The sequence below is a fragment of the Parasteatoda tepidariorum genome, chromosome 1, assembly GCF_982258835.1.
Source record: "Parasteatoda tepidariorum strain Cologne lab strain chromosome 1, Ptep-v5.0, whole genome shotgun sequence".
NCBI classification, from domain to species: domain Eukaryota; kingdom Metazoa; phylum Arthropoda; class Arachnida; order Araneae; family Theridiidae; genus Parasteatoda; species Parasteatoda tepidariorum.
The window spans coordinates 62356550-62382479 of NC_141755.1; the positions used below are offsets into that span (position 1 = coordinate 62356550).

At 30.3% G+C, this 25930-nt stretch overlaps 3 protein-coding genes across 3 annotated transcripts in view; all 3 read left to right on the top strand.

Annotated features, from left to right (window-relative positions):
- The window catches only part of LOC107438229 (glucose dehydrogenase [FAD, quinone]), a 46566-nt gene extending 38673 nt beyond the window's left edge, over positions 1 to 7893 (top strand). The window contains exons 9-11 of the mRNA XM_087165252.1: positions 1740 to 1917; positions 6106 to 6328; positions 7597 to 7893. Of these exons, the coding sequence (XP_087021378.1) occupies positions 1740 to 1917; positions 6106 to 6328; positions 7597 to 7732 (537 nt within the window). The 3' untranslated portion in view covers positions 7733 to 7893. The remainder of the gene's footprint in view (positions 1 to 1739; positions 1918 to 6105; positions 6329 to 7596) is intronic.
- Positions 7894 to 14571: 6678 nt separating this feature from the next.
- Positions 14572 to 25930, top strand: part of LOC107438227 (glucose dehydrogenase [FAD, quinone]) — a 33756-nt gene continuing 22397 nt past the window's right edge. Inside the window, exons 1-3 of the mRNA XM_071179734.2 lie at positions 14572 to 14711; positions 19867 to 20050; positions 21630 to 21832. Coding sequence (XP_071035835.2) covers positions 19897 to 20050; positions 21630 to 21832 — 357 coding nt within the window. The 5' untranslated portion in view covers positions 14572 to 14711; positions 19867 to 19896. The remainder of the gene's footprint in view (positions 14712 to 19866; positions 20051 to 21629; positions 21833 to 25930) is intronic.
- Positions 14582 to 25930, top strand: part of LOC107443921 (glucose dehydrogenase [FAD, quinone]) — an 81374-nt gene continuing 70025 nt past the window's right edge. Inside the window, exon 1 of the mRNA XM_071179732.2 lies at positions 14582 to 14711. The gene's annotated coding sequence lies outside the window, so the exon portion shown is untranslated. The remainder of the gene's footprint in view (positions 14712 to 25930) is intronic.

Sequence of the window (25930 nt, forward strand, 5' to 3'; positions counted from 1 at the left end):
GTTACTGTATATTTTTATAGAACTGCTGACAAATCTCTCGTATGGGGCGAGTCTACCCATTCTACTAAAATGAATGTTAACATTGTAAATAATCAAATTTTACTATTAAATTGTTATTTTTGTTACTATATAGGATATTTATGAAGTAAAATTCATAACTTCATTATATATTCCATTTTTTTATTCATAAAATAACACAAATTGAGTATTTGATCGATTATCACATTTTGATCACAGTTTTTTTTTTTATAATCATTAACATTATAAAATAACATCTTTTTCAGATTATTGTTGATAAAAATAAATTAAAATTAATATAAATTTTCAATTAAATAATTAATAAATAATAATAATTAAAGATTATTAACAAAATCGAAATTCAAACATTGGGAATCATGAAAAATCCTTTTCCCATTCTTTTGGGAGGTGGGATTTTTCTTACAATATTTTCTAGTTTAAATATAATATTAAATGAAAAAAGTTTATTTTGCAATATAAAAATTGAAAAAATAGGTAAAATAAACATATTTTATATTTACATTTATATTTAACCTATAAATTTTCTTATTAATGATAAATTTATCAATGCAGAATTAAAATAATATACTCAAATTCATTTAAAATGACTTAATTTTACTATAAACAAAGTTCTAAATTATATTATTATGCTTTATTAAAACTAAATTCGAATGGGTAGACTCACCCCGCGAATTCTGGCTTTTTGTTTACAACAGCAAAACTTACATTCTTTTTTTTTTTTTTTTCATATGAAATTAATGTAATCTTAGTCTTGGATAAGTTTATCACTTAACCAAAGCGAAAATAGTAATAATAATAGTATACTTACGGAGCACCAACTAAAAGTTTGCTGATTTTCAATACAAATCTCTCAAAAGACGTTTGAACAGGTCGCTTAAAAAGACACCAAATAAACAAAAACGGATCAAACTACTACAGCGCCATCTTCCTTAGAGTCTGAACTAAGTCCTCCGTCAGAAAAAAAATTTTTATTTGCAATTTAAAATAGTGAAAATTAAATAAAACTAAAATGGGTAGACTCGCCCCTGGATGAGTAGACTCACCCCGGTTTACGGTAGCGTATTAACCAGTAAAATGCCAATTTATTTTCCTTATTAAGAGGAATGAATATTTTTTATCATTAACCATCTTAAATTAAGTTTCTTATCTGACAATTTAATTCGCACTCCTGCAGATATATATATAATAGTTAAGTTCAGAATTAGTTTATGGCGTATATACATAATCTGATAAATAGTTTCAGTTAAAAAGAACGGCTAAAGATGATTATTGGGAATATATATTTCTTGATTAATGAATTTTTTATTTCATTTTGATTTGATGAGCAAGATATTTCCAATATGCATGTCCCTTTTATAATTTTTTCTTCAAACATTGTTATTCGAAAATATTTTTAAAGAAAAATATTTAGTTAGCTTCTTTTGACATTTTGCGAAATTTATTCATAGAGACAATCAAAATATTAAATAAATAATGGACTATTGATCGAATCTAAATATAAAAATAGGTTTCAAAATTCATTAGTAGTTAAGAAAATTTCGAACTGTTATTATCGATTTTACGCTTCCATGGTACTCTAAGGTTCCGCGAAAGAACACGTTATTTGAAAATATAAAAAAATCTTGTGAATTTTTTACCAATAATTTCATTCATTTTTTATGCTTCCCTAAATTTTAAAATTATAGTAAATTTTTTCTTAGGCCTACAAGCAATACTTCGAACCTTATGCAGGCAAAGCGGTAGGATTTTGTAATTCTCAAATTCTTCAACCAAAAAGCAGAGGCACAGTAAAATTACAATCGTCAAATGCTTATGATCCTCCTCTAATTGATCCGAATTATTTTGATGAATCTCAAGATTTAAATGATGTAATTGAAGGTAAAAATAATGTTTATATTTACATTGAGTATGCTTTGTTTCTTTAACTAATTATAATTAAATAATTAATTAAATATGCTATTAAAAATCTGATTGATCCCAATTATTTTGATGAATCTCTCTTGATTTAAGTTAGTGCAATTGAAGATAAATATAATGTTTATATTTATACCAAATATGCTTTTTTAAATCTGTTTTTAAAATTAATTATAATTAAATAACTAATCAACTCTGTTTTAAAAAGTCTAATTGATACCAATTCTTTTGATGGATCTCAAGAATTAAATTATTGCAATTGAAGGTAAATATAATGTTTCTATTTACATCGAATATGCTTTAAATCTGTTTTTAAAATTAATTATAATTTAATAATTAATTAAAAAAGCTTTTAAAAATATAATTTATCCCAATTATTTTGGTGAATCTCAAGATTTAAATTAATGTTTATATTTACATCGAATATGCTTTAAATTTGTTTTTAAAATTAATTATAATTAAATAATTAATTAAAACAGCTTTTAAAAATGTAATTGATCCCAATTATTCTGATTAATCTCAAGTTTTAAATGATGTAATTAAATGTTAATATAATGTTTATACTAACATAGAAAAAATATGCTTTTTAAAGTCTGTTTTTCAAAAATAAAAATACTTTTTTAACTTTTTTAATATAGCATGCACTGTAAAAAAATATCTGTAAAATTCAAAGACAAAGAAATAAAAACTTTTTTAACAGTTTTCCATTTGTTAAATCGTTAACTCTCTTAACTATTTTTCCAAAAGAACTTTGTTTTAGACATTTTAATCTTGTTATTTATTTCATAGCCACGTAGAGGCTCCTTCGGTTACCACGGTTTTGATCGAAGTTCGATTCCCTAAGCTAAATGAGCGTATCTCATCAATTTGCACTTTCTTTGATCATGTCTTAGTGGTTTGCATTTCACTTCTAGGTAACATTCCTGGCGGTATCGTTTGATGTCTAAGAGTCAGAACGTAGTTTACAGAATCTTTTTTTTTTAATTACAAAGTCTCCTGAAAATATTTTTCTGCATTTTAACAGAAACTTTACATTTTTCATTCTGTATCATTTTAAATGAAATTCCTAATGCTATTATAATTTCCTATAGATTTTCGCATATAAAGGTTTTTAGAGTATTGGAAACAACATGCGTGTCGTAGTTTTCTTAGATTATCTGGTGTTTGCGAATGGAAAACTATGAGTCTTGCATGGTAAAAACCACAGAAATTTTCAAAATATTAAATAAGATTATAAATTCTAAATACATTTTCAAAGAGCCTTGTCTTTCAATTATAAGGCTCCATAAGCGCAGGAAAATTCACAATTATGTTTTTGAAAATTTTTTTGGATATTCTTCATTACTTACAACATGTTACTTTGAATGTAATTGTGTCTATATTTTTTTCTATAGTAATATTTGTATATTCCATTTGTCTTAAAAAAATTTGCTCAAAATTGATTTTTCTGCTATTTTTAAAGATAAGAAAGATAGTTTGTAAAGATAGAATTTTTTATGTCACTACATAAAATTTATCTATGTCATTCATAGCATTTTTTCTCATTAATTAATGAATAAACGATAAAATTAAAAAAAAAGTATATTTATGGAGTTATCTTTAGGTATACGGTCTTCATAATTGAGTGCAAATTGTTATGCACTGTTTAGACTTCTAAGATCGCTAAAAAAGCAAAGCGTAACTAACATAAAATGGAAATATTTTTGACACGTCACTTTATTAAAAATTTTACAAACTTATAGACCTAACAACTCAAAAATTATTTCACGCAATATTGAAATTCTAACCACCTTTGGAGACCAACTTTGGAAATTATCTTATAAACTTCAATGGTAACCAAAACGAATACACAGTACAAATGTATTTAAATATCCGAATTATTTAAACCCCTCCTCCATTTTTAGCACCTTAATTAGTGTTAAGCAATATATTTACCAAATTTTTTCACTGTCCAGCTGTAGCCCGCGCTCAAAAACTTTAACTATTTTGAAAAGTTACCGCGGTATATTGTCAAATTTTTTATGTATTTAATTTTAGGAATGATTTAAATCTGTCTGGCAGTGACTAAATCATACAAACCATTGTAAATGTAGAACATTTTAGCACAGAAGGCAGCAGAAGTATTAAAATGATTTACATCTCTGCCTTAAGATAGAAATTTCATCCTTATGTTCTATTAAGCGCTGTATTGCTTACGTGCTTGCGCACCTCTTGAGCCCTAACGTGATTATCGTGTTAATATATGTATGCCATTGCTCGAAAATTATAAGCTCCGTCAAAAATAATTGGTATGACAGTATTCGATACCGTTTATGTTTAAAGTTTATAAAACCATTTTAGAATGGGTCAAATATAAATCTATATAACTGCTTCGTAATTAAGTTTTTATTTCAAGAAAAATACGAAATTATTCAAATTAAGTACGTAACATGTAAGTTATTTTTTTAATACTACTTAAACTATTACTTAAAACAGCCAACCAAAATTAATAATAACTATAGTGTTGGCAATATATAGATAAATAACCCGTAAGAAAATATAGATTACCAAATATGATATTTACACACATTAATGATGCTGTAAACTGCAAATCTATTGCATAAAATTGTTGTATAATTATACAAATTTCAACTTAGGAAAAAATATTAAAAAATATTTTTGTAAAAAGTAACTATGTTTAGTATATATGTACACCGAAGAGCCATTACATTACGACCACCCTCCATCTTTAACAATGGGCTCGCCTAGGTTTTCATGGTTTCTCGTCCAGGAACAATGCATTAATGGGGCACATTAGGACCCATAATCCTCATAGAACAATCCCTGACGTCTGTAAGTTACTTGAACATAGTTGCAGATCAGGTTCACCCATTCATGGCAACAGTTTTTCCTGCGGGGAGTGGTGTTTACCAACAGGATACTGCACCATGTCATAAGGGTCGAATCGTCAAGGAACATTCCAGTAACTTTCAAGTCATGTCTTGGCCCCCAAATTCACCTGACCTTAATCCAATAGAGCATTTGTGGTCCTACTTGGAAAACCAAATTCGTGCTGCCACGCTATCCCCTCGCAATGTGAGGGAATTGCTGAACCAGTTGGTGAGAGGTTGGTACCAGATACCTCAGACTACCTATCAGCACCTTGTGGAATCAATGCCATGGCGGGTGCCAGCAGTTTTGAGGGCTAAAGGTGGTCCTACATGTTATAAGCAGGGTGGGCATAATGTAATGGCTCTTAGGTGTATATAAGTACATTATATAACTATATAAATATATATAACTACAGTAATTATAGTAAGTCAATTTATTTGATAATTAAGGTAAGTGACAATTAGTATATCATTACTTATTAGAGATTAAAAAATTTATGTAAAATTAAATAAAAAATTAAATTAATTAAAAAGTTTTATACGATCAAAATGTTCAGTTTAATCCAAATTATGCAGTTTTTATTCGACTTCATAAACTAATAAAGCTGATAAACATTTTCTCATAGTTTTACATGCTTCTATCACTGTAATAACTATTTAACGCTACTTTTACGAGAACCTACGAAATTGAATGATAATTATACTGTTGCCAATACATAGAGAAATATTCGAGTTATGGTGCCATGCGAGAGAATGGTGCCACTTTCTCGGTTACCATTACAACTTCATAAACATGTTTGGTTTTCAAAATCCTTTTCAAGTTTTAGTTCTTATAAAAACTCACAAATTCTTTTCAATATAGAGATTATATATCAATAAGTTTAATTTGCTTTTTTATTCTTGTAAATATTTATTTTGTAATTATTATTTTATATGTGTTGACTAAACACCGTATTTTACCCAATTATTTTTAAACCTAAATATAATTTTTCAAATAGTAAATGTAACTTATTTACCGCTTAATCATCATAAAACACATTTATTGAAGAATAAACTTTGTTTGCTTGACAGAAAAGATAAAATCAAAGGTAAGATATTGTAGATAAACACTTGTGGTGCATTCATTTAATAGTTCTCTTAGAAATATAGATAGACAATAAAAGTAAGACAATTAATGTAATAAAAATAATATTATACAGTAAAAGTAATAAAAAAAAATTAATTACCTTTTTGCTAACTGATTATGTAAATGCATGATTTTATTGATTGAAATATCTCTTAGGAATGAAGACTTGTCAAAATATTTTATCCAGTCGTGCAATGAGGAAAATTCGAGCAAAACCATTCAACACTACGTATCCTGGCTGTGAAAATTTTGAAGTTTTCTCTTATGAATACTATAAGTGTCAAGCCTTAGCCATAACTTTCAGTCAAACCCACGAAGTTGGTACAGTCAAAATGGGAAATCCAAACGACCGTTCTACTGTAGTTGATCCCGAATTGAGGTAAAAGTTTTTCAATTTAATAAAGGTTAAATATAACCAAGAAGTTTAATGGTGGTTGGTGTTTACAACTTTAGCCAACAGCGTGATTTTGGTAATATGGTAAACATTATGCATATGATGCCTTTGCATCCCAACCAAACTGGCACTCATCGTTCTGAAATTAAGTGGGCTTCAAATCACCTCTGAAGCCTCAGTTCTTCATAATGACAACTCAATGCCTTATGATGGCTCATTGAAGAGAGTATAGTTGGTAGGGCGTGGAGTCCATATCCAAGATGTCATGAGTTCAATCCTCGCCGGCTGAAAACTCTAACGTGGAGACTGGTGCAAGTTAACTCTGTCGGTACACAAAGTTCTCTATATTCCCGTAACAAATCATACAGAATAAGAAATTGATCATTCTCTGGTTCTGGTCAAATCTACGATCTGTGAATGAATGAGTGGATGTTTTAATAGGTCCAAGCTGTGATGTGTGTGGCTGAAGTCTTATTCTTGGCCATAGATGACGCCACTGTGAAAAGCGAAGAAACGCAATCTCTGCCTTAAATTCGGTTCGTTTCATCAAGCATCTTGCAAGCATTGGCAAGTGGCATTAAAAACAACAACAAAAAGAAGAACACAGTGTAGGTGACAATTAGAGCTTTAAGATAGCTAAGGATAGCACTCGAGTATTCCAAAATACAAAGTAACTAAAGTGAATACACTAAGTTTCTTAAATACAAGAGGCATAGAATAAATACGATTATTTAAGGAACAAAGTAAATGAGAATATAATTTTGGCTCGCAATTAAGTGGTGATTCTAAGCAAAACAAATATTTATTTCAGACAATTTCATAAACCTGAGGGCAATTGAACTTAAAGGAAATTAAAGCGGAAAACACATCCATTTTATAAAAACAAGTGGATAAACTTGTGTAAAATGCAATAAATCTCTTATCATCTAAAATTCAATCAAAGCATTTGCTTTATTAAACTTACCACTTTTACTGCCAATTTAATCGATATAGTCTAATTTTAAACAGTTGTACAATGCTCAAAAAAAAATGAAAGGTCCACCCTGAATAACTTTTAATCTAATAATCGGTTCTTTACGTTTTTTGATTCAATCTTAAAAATTCAAAGGGCCGACCTCAAATATTCTAATTAATTAGTGCAGACGATATTTTAAGTTAAGACGATGTCATGAATTTTTTTTATCTATATCGAGTGTATTTTTATTTGTAAAAAATTTTATTTAAGACTTATATTTATTTATTTTTTCTTTTAGGGTAAAAGGCATCAAGGGTTTGCGTGTAGTAGATGCTTCGATTATGCCGTTAATACCTTCAGGAAATACAAATATACCTACAATCATGGTGGCAGAGAAAGCATCAGATATAATAAAAGGAGCTGTAAACTGTTAGAACAATAAAAAAGTTACTAGTTTATTCTAAAAAGAAATACCATTTATAATAAGCATGGAATCATTACATATTGCGGTTAGTAAAATTGTCTAATGTCCTTTATAGACTTCTGAACCATAAAACCGAAATCAATGAAATTTGAATTACAGATAGTCTGTAGCAAGAGGAAGATCACTGTTAGCATTAGAACATTCTACGACGAATTGTTCGTGCAGGATGAGCGAAAAACGAAAAAGAATTTTCTGATTTTTTAAGCGTTTGCCATTGTTTTAAATTTAACTATAAACGATTCCACTTTTTCCATAATTTAAAGAGAACATCTGTGATAATTGCTAGCTTATAGCTCTTTTTGATCCAAAAAAACTTTTGCACTTATTTAAATATTTAATTTTTTTTGTTCGCTATTTCAGATAAATTCAATGTACAACATTACGTGGTAGGACGAGTGGTCTACCTCACAAAATTTATCATTTTAAAAGTGTCTGATTCCACGCTTTTTATTTTGTTTACATCAATTATTTTAAAACATGTTTCTAAAACTTTTTTAATTAAAATCAACGTCAATTGAATAGAAAAAAATATTCATGTATCTAAAAGCAAAATTAATGGGAAAGTGTACTAATTGGGTATAATATGAAAAAAACACAACTACTTCCACTCCTAAAATTTTACTAGGAATAATATTTACCTTTTAGTTTAATTAATAAGCTGAGTTTTAAATATGTTTACTAAATTCATAAACTTAGATAAAACAACAAAATAAATTATTTCGAAAGGAACTAGACTAAGATATTTCCAACCTGACGATTAGCGACTCATAACAATGTTTACTTGTCGCTAGAAATCAGGTTCGCAGTAAATGCTGTTTACTAGTTAAAATTTAGTAGGAATAACACGACCTGTGACGTAGGCTATAGTATACCCAATTCACTTCGAGGAAACATAAAAGATAGCCATACTATTATTGATGCCACTTATGCTTAATTAATTTAAGTAACATATGCATAATGAAATTAAAAAAAATAAGCTATGTACTAGAAAGTAAAATTAATGAAGTAAAGGTATTTGTTTGGCTAGATGAACCGTAAAAATTCTTCATACTATCATTGACGACGACGATGCATAATTAAGGTTGGCAATATGTATTAATTGAAATAAATAAAAGTAAATTTATGTGCTAAAAAAAGTTATGGAGAAGAGATACTTATTCATTTTGGGGAACCGTATAAAATAGCCATATTATTATTGACACTAATGCTTAATTAATATAGATAATAAGAGTTAGTTGAAATAAAATAAGCTATGTGCTAAAAAGCTAAGTTAAAAGAGAAAGGGTCAATGGGAAATTTGTTTAGGAAAATCGTAGAAAATCGCCATTTCCACCTGACACTTTATACTATTGACGGTAATATGAATTACTGGTATTATGGTAATTGGTGCAAATTTGATAAAACTTCTACAACGGGTATCAGAAAATATTTTTTCCAATGGTAGCAAAGATAGCATATTATTATTTTAATGACTTAGAAATAAACGATTTTTTTCCACCACTACTTATAAATATTTTAACAATAAAGTAAATGACAGATAAAAAATGATCATGCACCAAAATCCTCATAAATTTCTTATAAGAATTCTATTTTTTAGAATAAAATATTCGGATTTAGTTGGCTGCTATTGACAAACATATTTCGTCCAAAATTTAAATGTTGAAAGGTTATGTAATGAGTACCGAATCTACTAATATATGTAAAAATTATTATATCGATATATTTGGTGCTTATTAAAACTGCTCGAATACTAAGCAGTTCTAATACCGATACTATGGAAATATGTGTTTTACGTCCCCTCGAAAGACTTATGTACCGGAGAAAATTTGATAGTGGTGCTAAAGGATCTTTATTTCTTTATCTTTATGGTAAAGGGATAAACTGCGAAAAACAAATTTTGCTTACTTCAGTAACGTACAGCCACAAATAATTGAAAATTAAAAAAAAATTGAAATTGCTTTAGTTATATTAATTGAAAAACTGTAAAAGGTAAGTGACCTTTTCAGAATGGAAAATAAAGTTGTATCTGAACTATCTTATTACCAATTTATTAGAAGATATACATAATAAGTCTACTGCGAAAGTATACATGAGTATACAAAGAAGTATACATGATAATACTTCTTTGCTTTATTTTATTTACTACTGCCTAATTTGAAACAAAAAACATTCAAGAATTCTAAAAACTAATATGAATTAGTTATGTTAAGATTAGAGTGAAGACAAAAGCAGTCATGTTATATTAAATATACCCATATTGATACAACCATTTTTATGTTATCTTATCTAATTCATTTATTTCCCCTAAAATGTCCCTTTGCAAGTTCTTCTATCAAGCTCCTTAATTGTGACCGTACATGCCTTTTAGTTTAGAGCATGATTTCGCAATGTTTCTAAGTACTGATTTATCGATTTTATACCTATTTTTATTCACCCCGTGAGAAGAAAGGGTATTCAGCTAGTAATATAATATAAAAAAATTCTAATATGCTCACTTTATATCAGATTTTTTGTAAAAAGTACCGGCCGTAATTTTACCGTAAAAAGTACCGGCACCCTGAATGATGGTACTTTTTCACCGTAATTTAATCCAGAAGTTTTTACAGTGTAAATACATAAATTTAAATATATTTTGTTCATTCAATTGAAAAATTATTTATTCTCGAACATATTTATATATTTCCCTTATTAATTACATTCCATTTTACAGATTTTAGTTTCTGAAGATAAATTTATCGATTTGCTCTAAACATAAATTTCTGGATGTTTGAATAATCATAAATTCATAATCAATGAGTTATTTCGAAAAAAAATGTGTTAACTTCATATAAATTTTACATGAATACTTTATCAAAATATAATTAAAAAAATAATAAAATCAAAACACGCATATCTAAGCATATTTCTTTTAAAATTTGAATTCATATTATTTCAAAATATCTGAAAACATTTTTTCATTGTGAACTTTATTTTTCTGCAAGGTTATCTAATTTAACAAGCCGAAAAATTAAGGTATTTTTATGCAAACTTAGACAGAAACTTGAGTTATGAAATTAAAATATCATCAATCTTTTAGAGCGGTTAAATATCATTACTTCTTGACAATTTTACTTTATTATTTTTACTTATCTATCAAACAATATTCGCAGTAATCACCTTGCATAAAAATGTGACATGTCACTAAATATAAGTGAAGAGTTTCTTTCATTTTTCATTCGTAACTATATATTTTAATCAGGAAAAACCTGTCAGTGCAATGCACCGTTTATTTCATTAACTTAAGAAAAGATTACCTACATATAGTGAATCGAAGTTATTGTTTAACTTGTTTGTATGTGAGTTGCTTAATTTCCTAACAATTTGGTAACGTATAGCTTTTAAATAATCTTCACTTTTCCAAGTTAAATTTCAAAAATTTTTGAATTAATAGCAGACAAGAGTAACTTAGTATGTAATGACTAGTTTAAGTATGCTTAGGGAGTATATGATGTCATTTATCATTATCTTCTCTTTTACCAGATTGCCTAATTACGTCGCTGAATTCTTCAGAACATGATAGTTTTGCGAACCCTATTTTTAAATTAACAATAATTGGGAGTTTCTTAAAAGTTAGAATTTCAAATACCGTTACCAAAGTCTTACTACATAAATTCATTAACAGTCATAAAATCATAATTCAAAGTCATAAATGTATCCATTTCGATTATATTTCTCGAAAAAAAAAATTTCATGATATATAAAGAGGTTCAACGTCAGTTTGTCGCAGTGACAATTTGTCAGGGAGCAATTTGCCGTCATCACATTTCGTCGGGGGCACAATTCGTCGAAAGCACAGTTCGTCGCATTCGTTTTGAGAAATATTTCTTAAAGTTTTGATGAAATTACGAACTTCTATTTGCAAAGACAAAACTGTAAAGTAATATCGTCTCGGTGCATGTGATATTTGTTATCAAGATTTTATTTTTAATCGATAATGTATTAACCCTCGTTACCAACAACCTTTCAATGCCGGATCAAAAATTGATCAAAGAAAGAAAAAAAAATTGTTAAGATAACTAACGAATATTTAATGCTCCGAAACGACATTACTTTCCAGTCCCCCTAATATAAGGTATTAATATTATAAGAAGGTAATGGTGTTCTTTTTGGATTTTTAATATTGATACCAGAAGAAAATAAATATGTTTTTCATATTAACATTTTTCATATAATATTGCTCATTTAAATAGTTGAAGAATGTATTACCCCAAAAAATGATCTCAATAGCAGAAAGCTAATAATTTTCAACTATTTATAAACATAGTTTTTGTATCTTTCACGCTAGGATTTTAACGGTGACATGGAAATTTAAAGTAATAACGGATTTCTTGTAATATTCTGTACTCGTTATAACAAGTTATTACTATTTATTTCTATACGATTTTGTAATTTATTTACATCCTACAGTTTTTAATAAGCTCAATCAAAAGTTTACCTTTTAAATCTCTATCTTATGAAAAAAATTCAATCTTTAAATCAAAAATATATAAAAGAGTCTGATTTTTACAAATGGTTTTTATTTGAAACTCTTATTGGTTTCATAACCTGAAAAGCCCCAGTTTCTGCGACGAAATAATTGTATTGTTTATTGTAAAAGTCTTATTTTCGCAAGTGATAGTACAATTTAAAAAAATTTTAATTTTAAAATACCTCTGCAAAAACTGAAATCAAGTAAAAGGAAAATAAGAAAAAAAGCATTATTTACTAATATGTTTAAAAAAGTTATAAAGCTGAAACAATTAAATTTGAGCCATCTAGGACATTTTCAACAGCTTGGTTGGTGAGAAAAATATATTTCTCACGACTAATATGTTACGACAGATATAAAAGCTTGCTTCGCCATGATAAATGCTAACTTTAAAAATAATGTTTTAATGCACATTTTTCAATGGAAATTATTATTCTAAGAACTAACCACAGTAAACTTTTTTAATTTAAAAAAGAAGATTTAAATTACGGAAATTTCAGTGATTTAACGCAAGCATTCTTTCATACACCTACACTCGCTTGTAAATAATGAAATACCTGTAGTAATTACCTGCATTCTTAAAGTCTTATTTTTGCAAGTGATAGTGTAATTTAACAACTTTTTATTTTAATTTAAAAAATGCCGCTGTAAAAACTAAAATCCAATGAAGGAAAAATGAGAAAAAAGCTTTATTTACTATTCTGTTTGAGAAAGTAATAAAGCTCAAACAATTAAATTTGAATGATTTAGGGCATTTGCACAGGTGGTGAGAAAAATATATTTCGCAAGGCAAATATGTTACGACAGATATAAATAGTTTGCTTCTCCAAGATAAATGCTAATTTTTAAAATAAAAATCTTTCAAAAGAAATTATTATGCTTTTCGCTAAAGACTAGCTACAAAAAAAACATTTTTTTATTTAAAAAGAGATTAAAATTAAGGAGATTTTAGCTATTTAACGTAAGTTTCATCCATCTCCAACCATTTGTAATTAAAAATAAGTATATCACTAACTCCCCGCGACTTTGGATGCTTTCGTAATATTCGAAAGGCCGGCCATACTTTAAATGTTAATTTAGCTTTCGTAGACAATGCAAGAGCTTGTTCTTCATAAGTGTATATTTTTCGTCGAAACAGCAAGTAATTGTGCTAACGACGTACCGTCCTCCTAGAAAGTGGTAAAAATGGGACGAACCCACACTTCCGTTTTTTTCAGGAAAAGAAATAAATTTGAAGAAGGAACTTAAATATTCCTTACTAGATAAATGAGGTATTGTTTCCAATACATTTACGCTAAATTAAATGCAGTTCCAGAGGATAGAACAAATAGCTTCGAAGTTATAACTATTTCAGGAACAAATGTAACAGGTTTTGTACTTAATTTACACTTTCGATACTGCTATTTCTTGGCTATATAGTCAAGCTGTATTTTTTCTTGTGCTTTTATTGAACGGGTCGCAAAAAATTAAAATCGAATCGATAGGAAAAATAGTTTAAAAGAAAAGTGTGAATAAGTGCAACTAAAAAATATTAATTTTTAAAGACAAAACCCTTACAACTTCTGAAGTATTTAGTCTCGTTGATTGTTCTTTTCTTTTGATACTGCGGGAAAAAATATTAATTTTTTAATTATTAGAAAAACCTTACTTTAGTTAAGATATTAATACAGATGCGCAAATAAGCGCAAGCAAAGCATTGAAGTTTTTATACATAAAAACCATGATGACTCCTATATCTTTAGTAATTGGTCTCATTCTATTTGACAAAAAAACTGCACTGGAAACAATACCTCACTTGCCTAGATAGCAGTATTTATGGTTCTACCTTATTAACCCCCTTTATCTTTTAAAACAAAATGTGTGAGGTCAATTAACATTTTACCATTTGCTAAGAGGAAGATACTTAGCATTTTCTCCCTGAACAATTTTTTCTTCCGATATTAACGATTTATTTTTTTATCTTTACTGTACTATAAACATTATAATTTTTTTAAAAATAAAAATAATTTAAGTCATGATTCATCTATTATGAAGGACATTCAATTTATTACCATTTTAATATAAATAAAAGCCCCATTAAACAGAAACAACTCAAAAAGTAAGACTCTTGCACCAGGTTTATGAATAAACAATATTTCATCAAAACTATCACGATTCAGAAGCTGTAATAAAACTTTCCATAAATCTACTCCCAAGAACTGAAACTTCGATAATGTTTCGGAAGAAGACAAAAATCGTGATTTACCTAATATGGACTTCATTAACTGTTATTAAAATCTTGTAAAATGTAACCACCTGATAGAGACTGATAGTTAAGAAATAATCTACCTTGTATTCATGTTTTTCGATTGCAAATCTATGCTGCGTTAAAAGTATTTCATTAAATATTGTTAATTTTCTCTTCGTTATAAATTTTGGAAGGGTAAGTTTTTCAAAAAAATATACGAATTGTGTAATCAATATATAAATATGTAATTGTAATATAAAATGATTTTAGTACATTACTTTGATAAAAATATGTATAAATGGTTACATTAGTAAAAATATGTACATATGATAAAAAAATAAAATTCTTTTCAACTTTATTCTTTATTATATAAATTATATGTTTTTTATTATGTTTTATATTATTTAATTCACTTATCAAGTATTTACATTTCAATAAATTGTAAGTACATTTTTAAGAATAACCAAGCTCTACAATTTTATTAAATTTAATAAACTTGTTTGTTTTAATGCCAAATAAAAAACTAATTGAGTTTGACTAAATCGATTTTTGTTTTAGTACGAATTGATTTTGATTTAATTCTTAAATGAAGACTCATATCAACTTTTTTATTTTTTGTCAAATTTTTCACAAAAATAGCGACTGGAGATTACAAAGTTTTCAGAAATCAATAACTTGGAAAATCTGTCGTCCCGCAGAGTTATTACACATTTCAGATGGGCCATACTGTAGAAAAACCCATCTTTTCCTCTCGCTAAACCATTTTTCTCCGAATCAGCTTATAAAGCTATTTTTACTCGTGGTCTTCAAATGCTGATAAAAAAAAATTTCAAACTAAAATACTTGACTTGGTTGGATGTATATATTTTTCAAGAATAGATTTTATATATATTTTTCCAAAAAATTATAAACACCGGAAAATAGTGGAGAAAAAGTAACACCACTTTTCAAAAGCAGATTTGTACAGTGAGCAAAGAAAATAAACGGACCACCCTGAATAAGTTTTGATCTTATAATTGGATTGGATAATAATCGAACAAATTTTGAATTGTAAACTTTACAAATTTTACATCATTCTAACGTAATCTAACGTAACATCATCTAATGTAATTTCACATGGCAAAATACAAAATTTGATCGAAATTGGTATAATAGTTTGTTTGAAATCGAAATTTAAAAATGCAACTTGTTCGAATTTCTTAGAAACTATTCATTTCGCTCACTTTGCTACTTAAAATTACATCCTTTAAAATGATATAAAAAATTTTATACCAAACAATTCAAAACATTTTTCATTTTTATTAAATAAGATAATAAAAAATTATAAATATTTACCGAAAGTTATTTTTGCATGGAATAATCCTAAAATAAATGAATTTTATAATTCTATGTAAAAAAAATTTCAATCTGGTTAAAAAGACCTAGAGGTAAAGAAAATTTCGCTAAAACTGAAATTAACATTAAGGGGTCCAAACTTTGGACGAACGTTTTCCTGACTGAACTATGGGACCATATTTCTCAGATTGCGGGTCCCGCAGTGGACTGATCGTTAAGACACGGTTCCCAGCAGATCACCGAAGTCAAGCATCACTGGCTGCGGTCAGTGTGCGGGTGGGTGACCACTTGGATCAGCCTGCGTAGGGGCCGAGGGTGTGCGGTATTGGTCCTCGTTAAACTGTTCTACCGTAAAGTGCTTGACTTCGCGCAGGTCGTCGGGCTACCGAAGCGGGGGAGCCATCCCCTCCGCAGAGGATCAAAATTGTGATGGAATGTCTTCGGATCATCCTCAGGGATGTTTCCCAGACCGTCGCCAATAGCCCATTGTGCAGCTCTAGTGCGACGTAAATGAACAACAACAACAACTTCTCAGATTGCGGTAACTCTCTATTTTTGGGGATTTAGAAATTCAAATCCGTCGAAAAGAAGGTATGTTTATACCCATCTCAAACCCTTACGATTGAGTTCTAGAACGTAGTCCGTTTTATTCAGGGTAGTCTTAGAAAACTATTCAGGGTAGTCCATCTTTTTTTTCCCAATCTAATTCCAATGAAATCCAAACCAAGACCGATTGACAAAATGGGTCTAGGTTTGGATTTCATGGCGTCCGCAAATTTCAACTGCAATAATCAAGAGTGATAGTAACCAGTGCGCATGCGTTAGTATGGCGACCGTTGCTGTTTGATAATTTTTTAGAATTCTTATTTCCACTTTTAATTTTGATTAGATTAAGTTGATGAGTTTATTTTTAAGATATGAGACCAGATAGATCCCATAAATACTTCTTGAGTTGTGGATAAAAGAGAATTTCCTCATTTAAATGATATTTTTGTTTTTATCGCTTTAAGTAAGACGCCCGGTGGCTGAGCGGTAGCGCTTCGCGCTGTCGTGCCACCGATCCCTGGTTCGATCCTCGGGCCGGGCAAGGTTGATTCAGCCTTTCATCCCTTCAGTGGGTCGATAAATGTGTACCAAGCATGCTTGGGAGCTAAACACTGGGGGTTTCTCGTTCGGCTGACCACCTAACCGGAACATCTGCTCCTGCACCCCAGAGCCCAAAGGTCAAGAAAACTGAGATGGGCACAGTAGGCCTTGGCCTCGATGGGCTGTCACTGGGCTGTTTAGTTTCAAGTAAGAATCAGAAATTCTAGCCTACTGTTCAAACTGGAAACGTTTTCAGTACTAATTCAGGTGAATATCACAAATAAAGAGGATCCAAACTGATTGACACGGTAGAAGCAAGAAAAAAACGATGCCAAGGCCTAAACTTACCTAGGCTGGAAAAGACAAAGAACGAAGACGAGAAACCTTAAGCGTTACACACAAGCGGAAAAACGAAAGGATTCGTTCACAAGCGCAAGCATAAATCCCGTCCCTCACAAAAGTACCACAGTAGTTGAGATAATTGAACCCTACCGAAGAGCGAAGGGTGATTCTCCGAACCCTTCTCATGCAAATACGAGTACTGGTTGTTGATCACCAGTTAGGGATAAAAGGATCTATTGTCAACGTACCCAATAACTTGCAGAAGACTGTCTTCCACACAATATAAATGATTCATTCACTTTTCATGTAAAATTGAAAAAAAGCCTAACTTTCAAATCATATTTCATGTAACAACTTGTGAATCCGAAACGGGTGTATGATGCAGCTTACAATCTCCATCACACACCATTGCACCAATCCAAAAATGTTAATAGTGATCGCGATTGGCTGTTCAATGTCTATTCAGCCATCAAAATAATTTACACACACTGTGTCAGAGATGCATTTAAATATGTCTGCGAAATTGTGTACCGAGCAGTCTAGGATTAACAGTTAAAGATGTCCAAGATGAAAACACAATAAAGTTTCTTTTCCATAAAAAAATTAGACAACAGCCATTTTGCCAATGGGCAACCGGTGATCGCCTTGCGGCGATTACAATTTTCTTCATTTTGTAGTGAATCGTATTTTTAATTTTTTTATGAGCTCATTTCATCTCACGGATAGACATTTTTTTTTATTTCTGCGCATTTTACATTAATGATATTATTAAGGTTAGGTTAAGGATAGAAATGCATTTGTGACAATTGGAAAAAATAGTTCGTAGAAAAAAATGCAAAATATTTTTACAATCCTTAAATACAATCAGAAAAATCTTTTGAAAAATATATAACTCATTAATAAAAGAAAAAAACAATTATTAACAATATTATCTGTCTGTAACAATTTTTTCAGCGGCAAAAAAAAAAATCTTTTCATCTGGAAAAAAAATGGTAATTTTATTGTTTCATTTATCGTTTGGGTCAAATTACAAGCTTTTACAATCGAATGTATTTGGGACGGGATAGCCTGGTCGGTAGGGCGCTGGGCCCCTATCCAAGAGGTCGTGGGTTCGATCCTCGCTGGCCGAAGACTCCCCGTGTAGTAAATGGTGACTGATGCACGTTAAATCTGTCGAGTCTCAAAGTCCTCCATGTTCCCACAACAAATCAATACCTCTGGGGGTACTGATCCAGGAGTTTCCTTGTCTTCTGGATTGGTTCAAAATTACAAGGCTACGGAGTTGAACGTAAGAGTCATAAACCCATGAAATTGGGTCGGCTGTTCAACGACGGTTATAAAATAAAATAAAATCGAATGTATTTGATATATCAAAGCAGACGGTATTTATCGATACACCTTATACATGAATCGGTAAGGTCGCGTACTTACATCTGAATACGATGATGTTCCTTCAGTTAGCATCAGTGCTAATCCGACACTTACTAGAAGATAGAAAACCTTTTCAGAGCTTACCATAAACAAAAATCTAATCCTCAGTAGTCCAACGTTATGCATCTATCTTAAAATTCCCACTGAGCAGTTTATGCTTATTCCTTCTGACTACTATAGTGATCCAAGTGAAGGCTTTCTATATTCTAGGAGGTGTTGGCTAATCTAAGTGCAATCATGTGCTTAAACTTGGTTTCTAAACACGGGCCAGTTTATGCATTTAAGAACATTTTTCCAACAGTACAAATAAAGAAAAGTAAGTAAGAAAAATAAAAAACCTCTTTTGCAAATTCCTATATCAGGTCTCAATTGTAGAGTTACACAATACTTTTTACTTTGAGGGCTTCTAAAATATCTATTACCATACTTACGTATAAAGCAATTTCTGTACTAGTGTCAATAAGAACTTTCTAAAAGAAATTTTCGAAAGTAATATAAATAATAAGCATTCTTGCCTTCAACTTAATGCTTGTTAACTCATATAGTTAGTAAATTAACTATCTCACTCAAATCTTTTGAGAATGATGCAGCATTAATATAATTCAGCAAGCATAAAATGATTCATCATGCATAAAAATGAGTAGTATGCATAATAAATTCATATCGTTATCCATAAAACTATCGAATTAAAAAGATGTTAAATGAAACATTCTGATTAAAAATAAATTTATCATCAGTAGGAATTAACGAACCAAAAAAAAAAAAAAAAAAAAAACCCTGAAATTTTATAATTTTTTCTTCCCCAAAAAAAATTTTCTTATTTTCGCTCTTTTCTTAAAACTTTTAAAACTAAAGATTTCATTAGTAGGTCTTCATGTTTTACAAAGAAATTTTGACAATTTTACTTTTTAATTTGTCGACAATGAAGAGGGTTCACGACAAAAATATGAATTTTTCATACATCCTGTGACCACTTTAATAGTTATTTCTGTCATCTCCTTATGAAAAATACATTTTGAAAAAATTCGAAAATTACATTGCTGGTACGGTATTTAAATATCGGTAAAAATATTTAAAATGAAAAAAAAAAGTATTACAGAATTGACTGTAGAAATCAATCATTATCAATTAATTTATATTTCTCTTGTCTCAACAGGTCATTTAAATCACTTTACCAAGCTCAAAAATGATCGACCTAGGCAGGGAAAGCTCTTATCCCACACCCCTTGCTCACTCGGCCTTTCTTCCACTTATGCTCATGTCTCTAGCCTCTCAAAAGAATTCGCCATCTCCAACTCGAACTCTGAATTCCATTCGTTCGGAATACGATTACATCATAGGTAAAAGGAAATTAAATTTTATTCTAACATTATTGGGCATTATAGACAGAATGCACTATGCAACAACAACAAAAAAAAACGAACATTTTGAACAACTTCTGTTCCTAATGATCAGTTTTTCACATACTGGGACTCAATTTTAATGATTCGAGGCATTAATCTTATATATGCTAATTAATTATGCAGATGAAATTTTAAGTTAGGAAATCACACATAAAAGTGCTATTTTCTCTGAATAAACATACTTTTTATGTATTATTTTTATCTGTTTTTCTCAATTTTTATTATTTTATGCAGACGATATTTTAAGTTAGAAAATCACGTTACTTTCTCCGGATAAACATACTTTTTTATTTAGTATTTTTATCTGTTTTCTTCCATTTTTATTTAGTATTTTTACCTATTATTTAAGCCTGCATGAAAGTTATTTTAGTAATTAAAGCTTATATGTTAATTAATTTATGCGGACGATATTTTAAGTTAGGAAATCACACATAAAAGCGTTACTTTCCCCGAATAAATATAATTTTTTTATTTATTATTTGTATCTATTTTCTTATCTATTATTTCATTCTACATGAAAAAGCATTTTAGTAAAACTTAATTTTAAAGAAGATTCTTTTATAGAAATCTAGTTGAAAGATTCAATTTTTATTCTTGAAAAATGGTAAATGAAGTTTGTAAGATAGAATTTAAGAAATTGTGTATAGCAAAGCTTTTATATCTTGACAAAAATAATTCAATATATCAAAATTCAATAACAGTTAAATGTATAATATCCATAAAGAATCGATGTTTCACTAAAACTGGATACATATAACTATAAAATTTTTTATTGTAAAATCAAATTGAATATCTCATAACTAATGAAAATAATATAGTTCTATGACAAATATTTCTCTGTCGTTAAAATAACAGATAAATACATTGAATTACAGACTTCAATCCTTAAGAAAAATATTTTAGAACGATATATTTAAAAAAAAGCTTTTTCTCCCTTAAAAGATAAAAAATTGAATTTGTATGATTTATTTTGTGTATGAAAAAGATTTTAGAAAAATGCATTTAAAAAGAAAAGTTTTTTTCTCAAAAAATGAAAACAAAAATTGAATTTGTAAGATTTATTTTGTAAAATGACACATATTTTGCGAAATTTTTAGCTATCAGTAAAAAATAAGTATCTTTTTCCTTTTTTTAAATTTCATATCAAAAGAATAATCCGTATTTATCATTAAAACTGAAGACAATTATATAATCTGTATTTTGCTAACTATAAAATCCTTATTTTTAATAAGATTCAAGTGAATGCGAAATGACAAAACAAAGTTATTTTTGTGCTGTTAAAATATCATATGAATACTGTCGTTTACATGTACCTCAGTCTATATGAAAACTTCCTAAAAACTTCATATTAAAAAAAAATACTTCATATACATTTGGTTATAGAAAGATTCATCTATTTATTTGGAAAGATCTAAACTAGATTAGTTTTATTGTAAAACAATAGTTTTGTAAAAAATAGAATACTATTCCTTTGAAACTTCTATTTTTAACCCTCTGTTTTTCATCATCTTCCTAGTTGGTGCTGGATCTGCGGGTTCCACAGTCGCTGGCCGTCTTTCTGAATTACCATGCGTAACCATATTACTGTTGGAAGCTGGTAGAGATCCACCACTTTTAAATGATATTCCATCATATGGGATGAATTTCTGGTCTTCAGATATTGACTGGGCATATAAGACTGTTCCACAAAAGTATGCTGCAACTAATCTAAAAAATAGGGTAAGTATTATGAAAAAGAGGTTTATGTAATTTTATTACAAAATCGAAATTTTCCAATACACTAACAATTTTCGGACTAAATTACGGTCGGTAAAAAATACCGGGAATCAGTGAGTGGCACTTTTTACCAAAAGGTTCATTTTTACCGAAATAGGATGCGAAATAAAAATATCTGATTGATCGTGATTTTACAGTGATAATTCCCGTTAAATCACTGAATCATTCTAATTAAATAAATGTTACTGAAAAAATTACGGTATAAAATTTTACGGGAAAAAATAATTTTACGGTGAAAAGGATTTTACGGATGATGTATTCAAAGTTCTGGTACTTTATTGTAAAATTTGATCCGGAATTTTTTACAGTGTATTATTTTGTATAATAACATTAAAAGCCTTGAAACCAACCGCAAAATTATTAGTTTTTAAACTGTTTTGCTAATGTAGAAAGTCAAAGTTTTCATGAAAACGCAAAATTTCAAAAATCTGACTTATTCTAAAATTATCAGAGATCCGCAAACAAAATTATTTATATAACTGAATTTACTAAAACATTTTCTGTCAGTTATAACTCTCATAACTATGGCCTTTAATAACTTTTTATTGCTTCTAACTGTTAAACTTCCAAGCAGCAGTTAAACATTAAGGAGTGTCAATTCTTATGTGATTAAAATCTATTTTATTCAGTTAAATAAGTTTGTTATTTTCGTGTTTGTAGAATGTATTGTAAAAAGTTTAAGACAAAGTAAACACCGAAGAGCCATTACATTATGACCACCCTGCTAATAGCATGTAGGACCACCTTTAGCCCTCAAAACTGCTAGCACCCGCCGTGGCATTGGTTCCACAAGATGCTGATAGGTAGTCTGAGGTATCTGGTACCAAGCGCTCGCCAACTGGTACTGCAATTCCCTCACATTGCGAGGGGGTAGCGTGGCAGCACGAATTTGGTTTTCCAAGTGGGACCACAAATGCTCTATTTGATTAAGATCTAGTGAATTTGAGGGCCAAGAGACATGACTTAAAAGTCACTGGAATGTTCCTCGATCCAGTCCATGACGACTCGATACTTATGACATGGTGCATTATCCTGTTGATAAACACCATCCCCCGCAGGAAAAACTGTTGCCTTGAATGGGTGAACCTGTTCTGCAACTAAACTGCTGTTTGTAGAAAATGCAACACCATGAAAGAATCATCAGAATCAAATGAAATTTAATGCAGAAACGACTTGTACTGATACAAATAAATGATGAAATTTTCAAAACAAAAGAAACAAATTAAGCGTCCGAAATCAGTATTTGGTGCAGCCACCACGCGCTGCAATAAGTGCTGCTATACGACGTGGCATGGAGTCAAACAGAAGTTGAATATCTGCTTGAGGAAGAGAATTCCATATCGCTTGTATGCGCAACCAAAGTTCGTCTTTGGAAACTGCAGGACGCGGATCACGAGTGAGACGCCGACCAACCATATCCCACACGTGCTCAATAGGCGACATATCCGGCGAATAAGCAGGCCAAGGAAGAAGTTGCATGCGTTGTGCTGAACAGAAGTCTCTAACAGTCCGCGCAACATGTGGGCGTGCATTATCCTGCTGAAAGATAGCTCCAGGGATGCCTTGAAGGAAAGGAACGACTTCGGGCTGTAGCACTTCACGGACGTATCTGTTGCTATTGAGATTACCCTCAATTCGTATCAAATTGGATCGTCCATGATACGAAATCGCACCCCAGACCATAACTCCGGGTGTTCGACCACTATGTCGTTCAATAATACACTCAGGAAGGCAGCGTTGACCGGCATAACGTCTAACACGAACACGGCCATCATGGGTCCACAAATTGAAGCGTGATTCATCTGAAAAGACAACTTGGTGCCAATCAGCTCGCCAGTCTCTGTGCTCAAGAGCCCACTGCCGACGCAGCCGTCGATGATCCGCCGTGAGGGGAATCCTGTATAATGGCACCCTTGCACGCAATCCACGGCGCAGCAGACGACGACGAATTGACGAAGCCGACAATTGTACACCTGTAGCAGTAGACCAATGTGCTGCCAGCTGCCTGGAGGAAGCTGTGCGATCATTCACCGCCATGCGGAGCAGGTGTCGATCATCGCGCTCTGACGTCACCTTCTGTCGTCCAGTGCCTGTTTTTCGAGTTGTTCGGTGCTCGTCGGTCCACTGCTTCCAAACTCGCATCACTGTGGAACTGTTCCGCTGCATACGAGCTGCTATTGCGCGATAGGAAAATCCTCCTTCTTGAAGGCCGATTATCCTCCCTCGTTCAAACTCCGTAAGTTGCTTGAATTTCTTATTCTTCCGTCGTGGAGGCATACTCAGGTCTCACTAAACGTTTGCCACTAACAAATAATCATAGACTATTTTCAACGTCCCGCTACAGCACTTTATTTATACGCTTTCAGCATCAATTCAGAGGGCGCTGCGCGCGCCACGCACGCGCGATGGCTCTGAAACTTTATTAATTTGCATAATATCCTATAATTGACATTTGCTGCGAATTTCATTTGATTCTGATGATTCCTTCATGGTGTTGCATTTTCTACAAACAGTAGTTTATGTTCAAGTAGCTTACAGACGTCAAGGATTGTTCTATCAGGATTATGGGTCCTATTGTGCCCCATGAAAACATTGTTCCTGAGCGAGAAACCATTAAAACCTGGGCGAACCCATTGTTATAGATGGAGGGTGGTCATAATGCAATAGCTCTTCGGCAGGGTTGGCAAGTTTTTGGCACATGACGGTTTTTACCATGGTTTTTACCGTCATGTCAAAAACCCCTCTGTCAAAAACTGTCAAAAACCCATAGTTTTGGTAAAATAATTTTAAGTATTTGGTAAAATAATTTATAAGTATTTGGCAAAATAATTTATAAGTATTTGGCAAAATAATTTTGAATCTTCTCGAACTTTGGACTCATCCATACTAAACTTAAAAATCAACTGGTCAATGAAAAATGCGCAAAATTAGTCACTTGCTATCGTATGCTTCGGCACAGTGACCCCGACTACTGAACTTGTAATTTTGTTTGTAATTAAGTTTTGTTTAATGTGCTTTTTCAACTGAAAAAAGTTTTTAACTTGACAAAATAGCAGTAATTCTTGACTTAGAGTTTGTTAGTAGTTACAAATGAGACGAAGAAAAATTAGCAAAAATTGAAAAAATATGACAATCAAGGCTGAATTGTCATAAAAATGCAAAATCCCTGATGACGTCAGCCTTGATTGTCATATTTTTTCAATTTTTACTAATTTTTCTTCGTCTCATTTGTTTTATTCCTCTTGGTTTCTCTGCTGCTTAGCGCATTTTTTCCATTTGGATGTTATTTTTATTTTTATTAGTATTCTGAATTTTTTTCTTAATTAGTAGTTACAAGTTTTGTTTAGCTGATTTCTAATATTTAAGAAATGCCAAATTTTAAATTCTTTTTAGTTCTTGAATTTATTAATAGTTCCAAGCTTTTTGTTTGTTTGTTTATTTCTAACAATTAAGAAGTGCAAAATTTTTAATCCCTTGCAAATCAAGCTATAATGATAAAAGTAAGTATCACTATTTTCAATAAGTATATTACAATATTTCTCTATGAATGTATATCCTTTTATAAGAATGCATGTATATAGTTGCAAAATCAATAGCAATCATTTACAATATTCATTTATAAAGGCAATTATGTGAAAATAATATATTATTCGCTTTATGCCATAAATTAAAGAAAACAGTAGGTTTTTGACAGTTTTTACCGGTAAAAACACGGTTTTTACCACTGTCATGTCAAAAACCAGTTTCTGACGGCAAAAACCCAACCCTGCCCTTCGGTGTATGTTAATAGATCATGTTGAAGATGTTTGAATCAAAATCCTGACACTATAGCCTTTTTACTTTATTTTTTTTTTACAAATTTTCAAAATCTCCCTAAAATGTAACTTTATTATTGTTCCTAATTCTAGAGAATCTTTTTCTGTAAAAAGTAAATTAAAATAATAATCATTAGAATAAAACTCACTACTTAATGTATAAATACAAAATAAACATTAGAAACTTTAAACAAAATATTGAAATTTTGGGAAAGGATAAAATTCA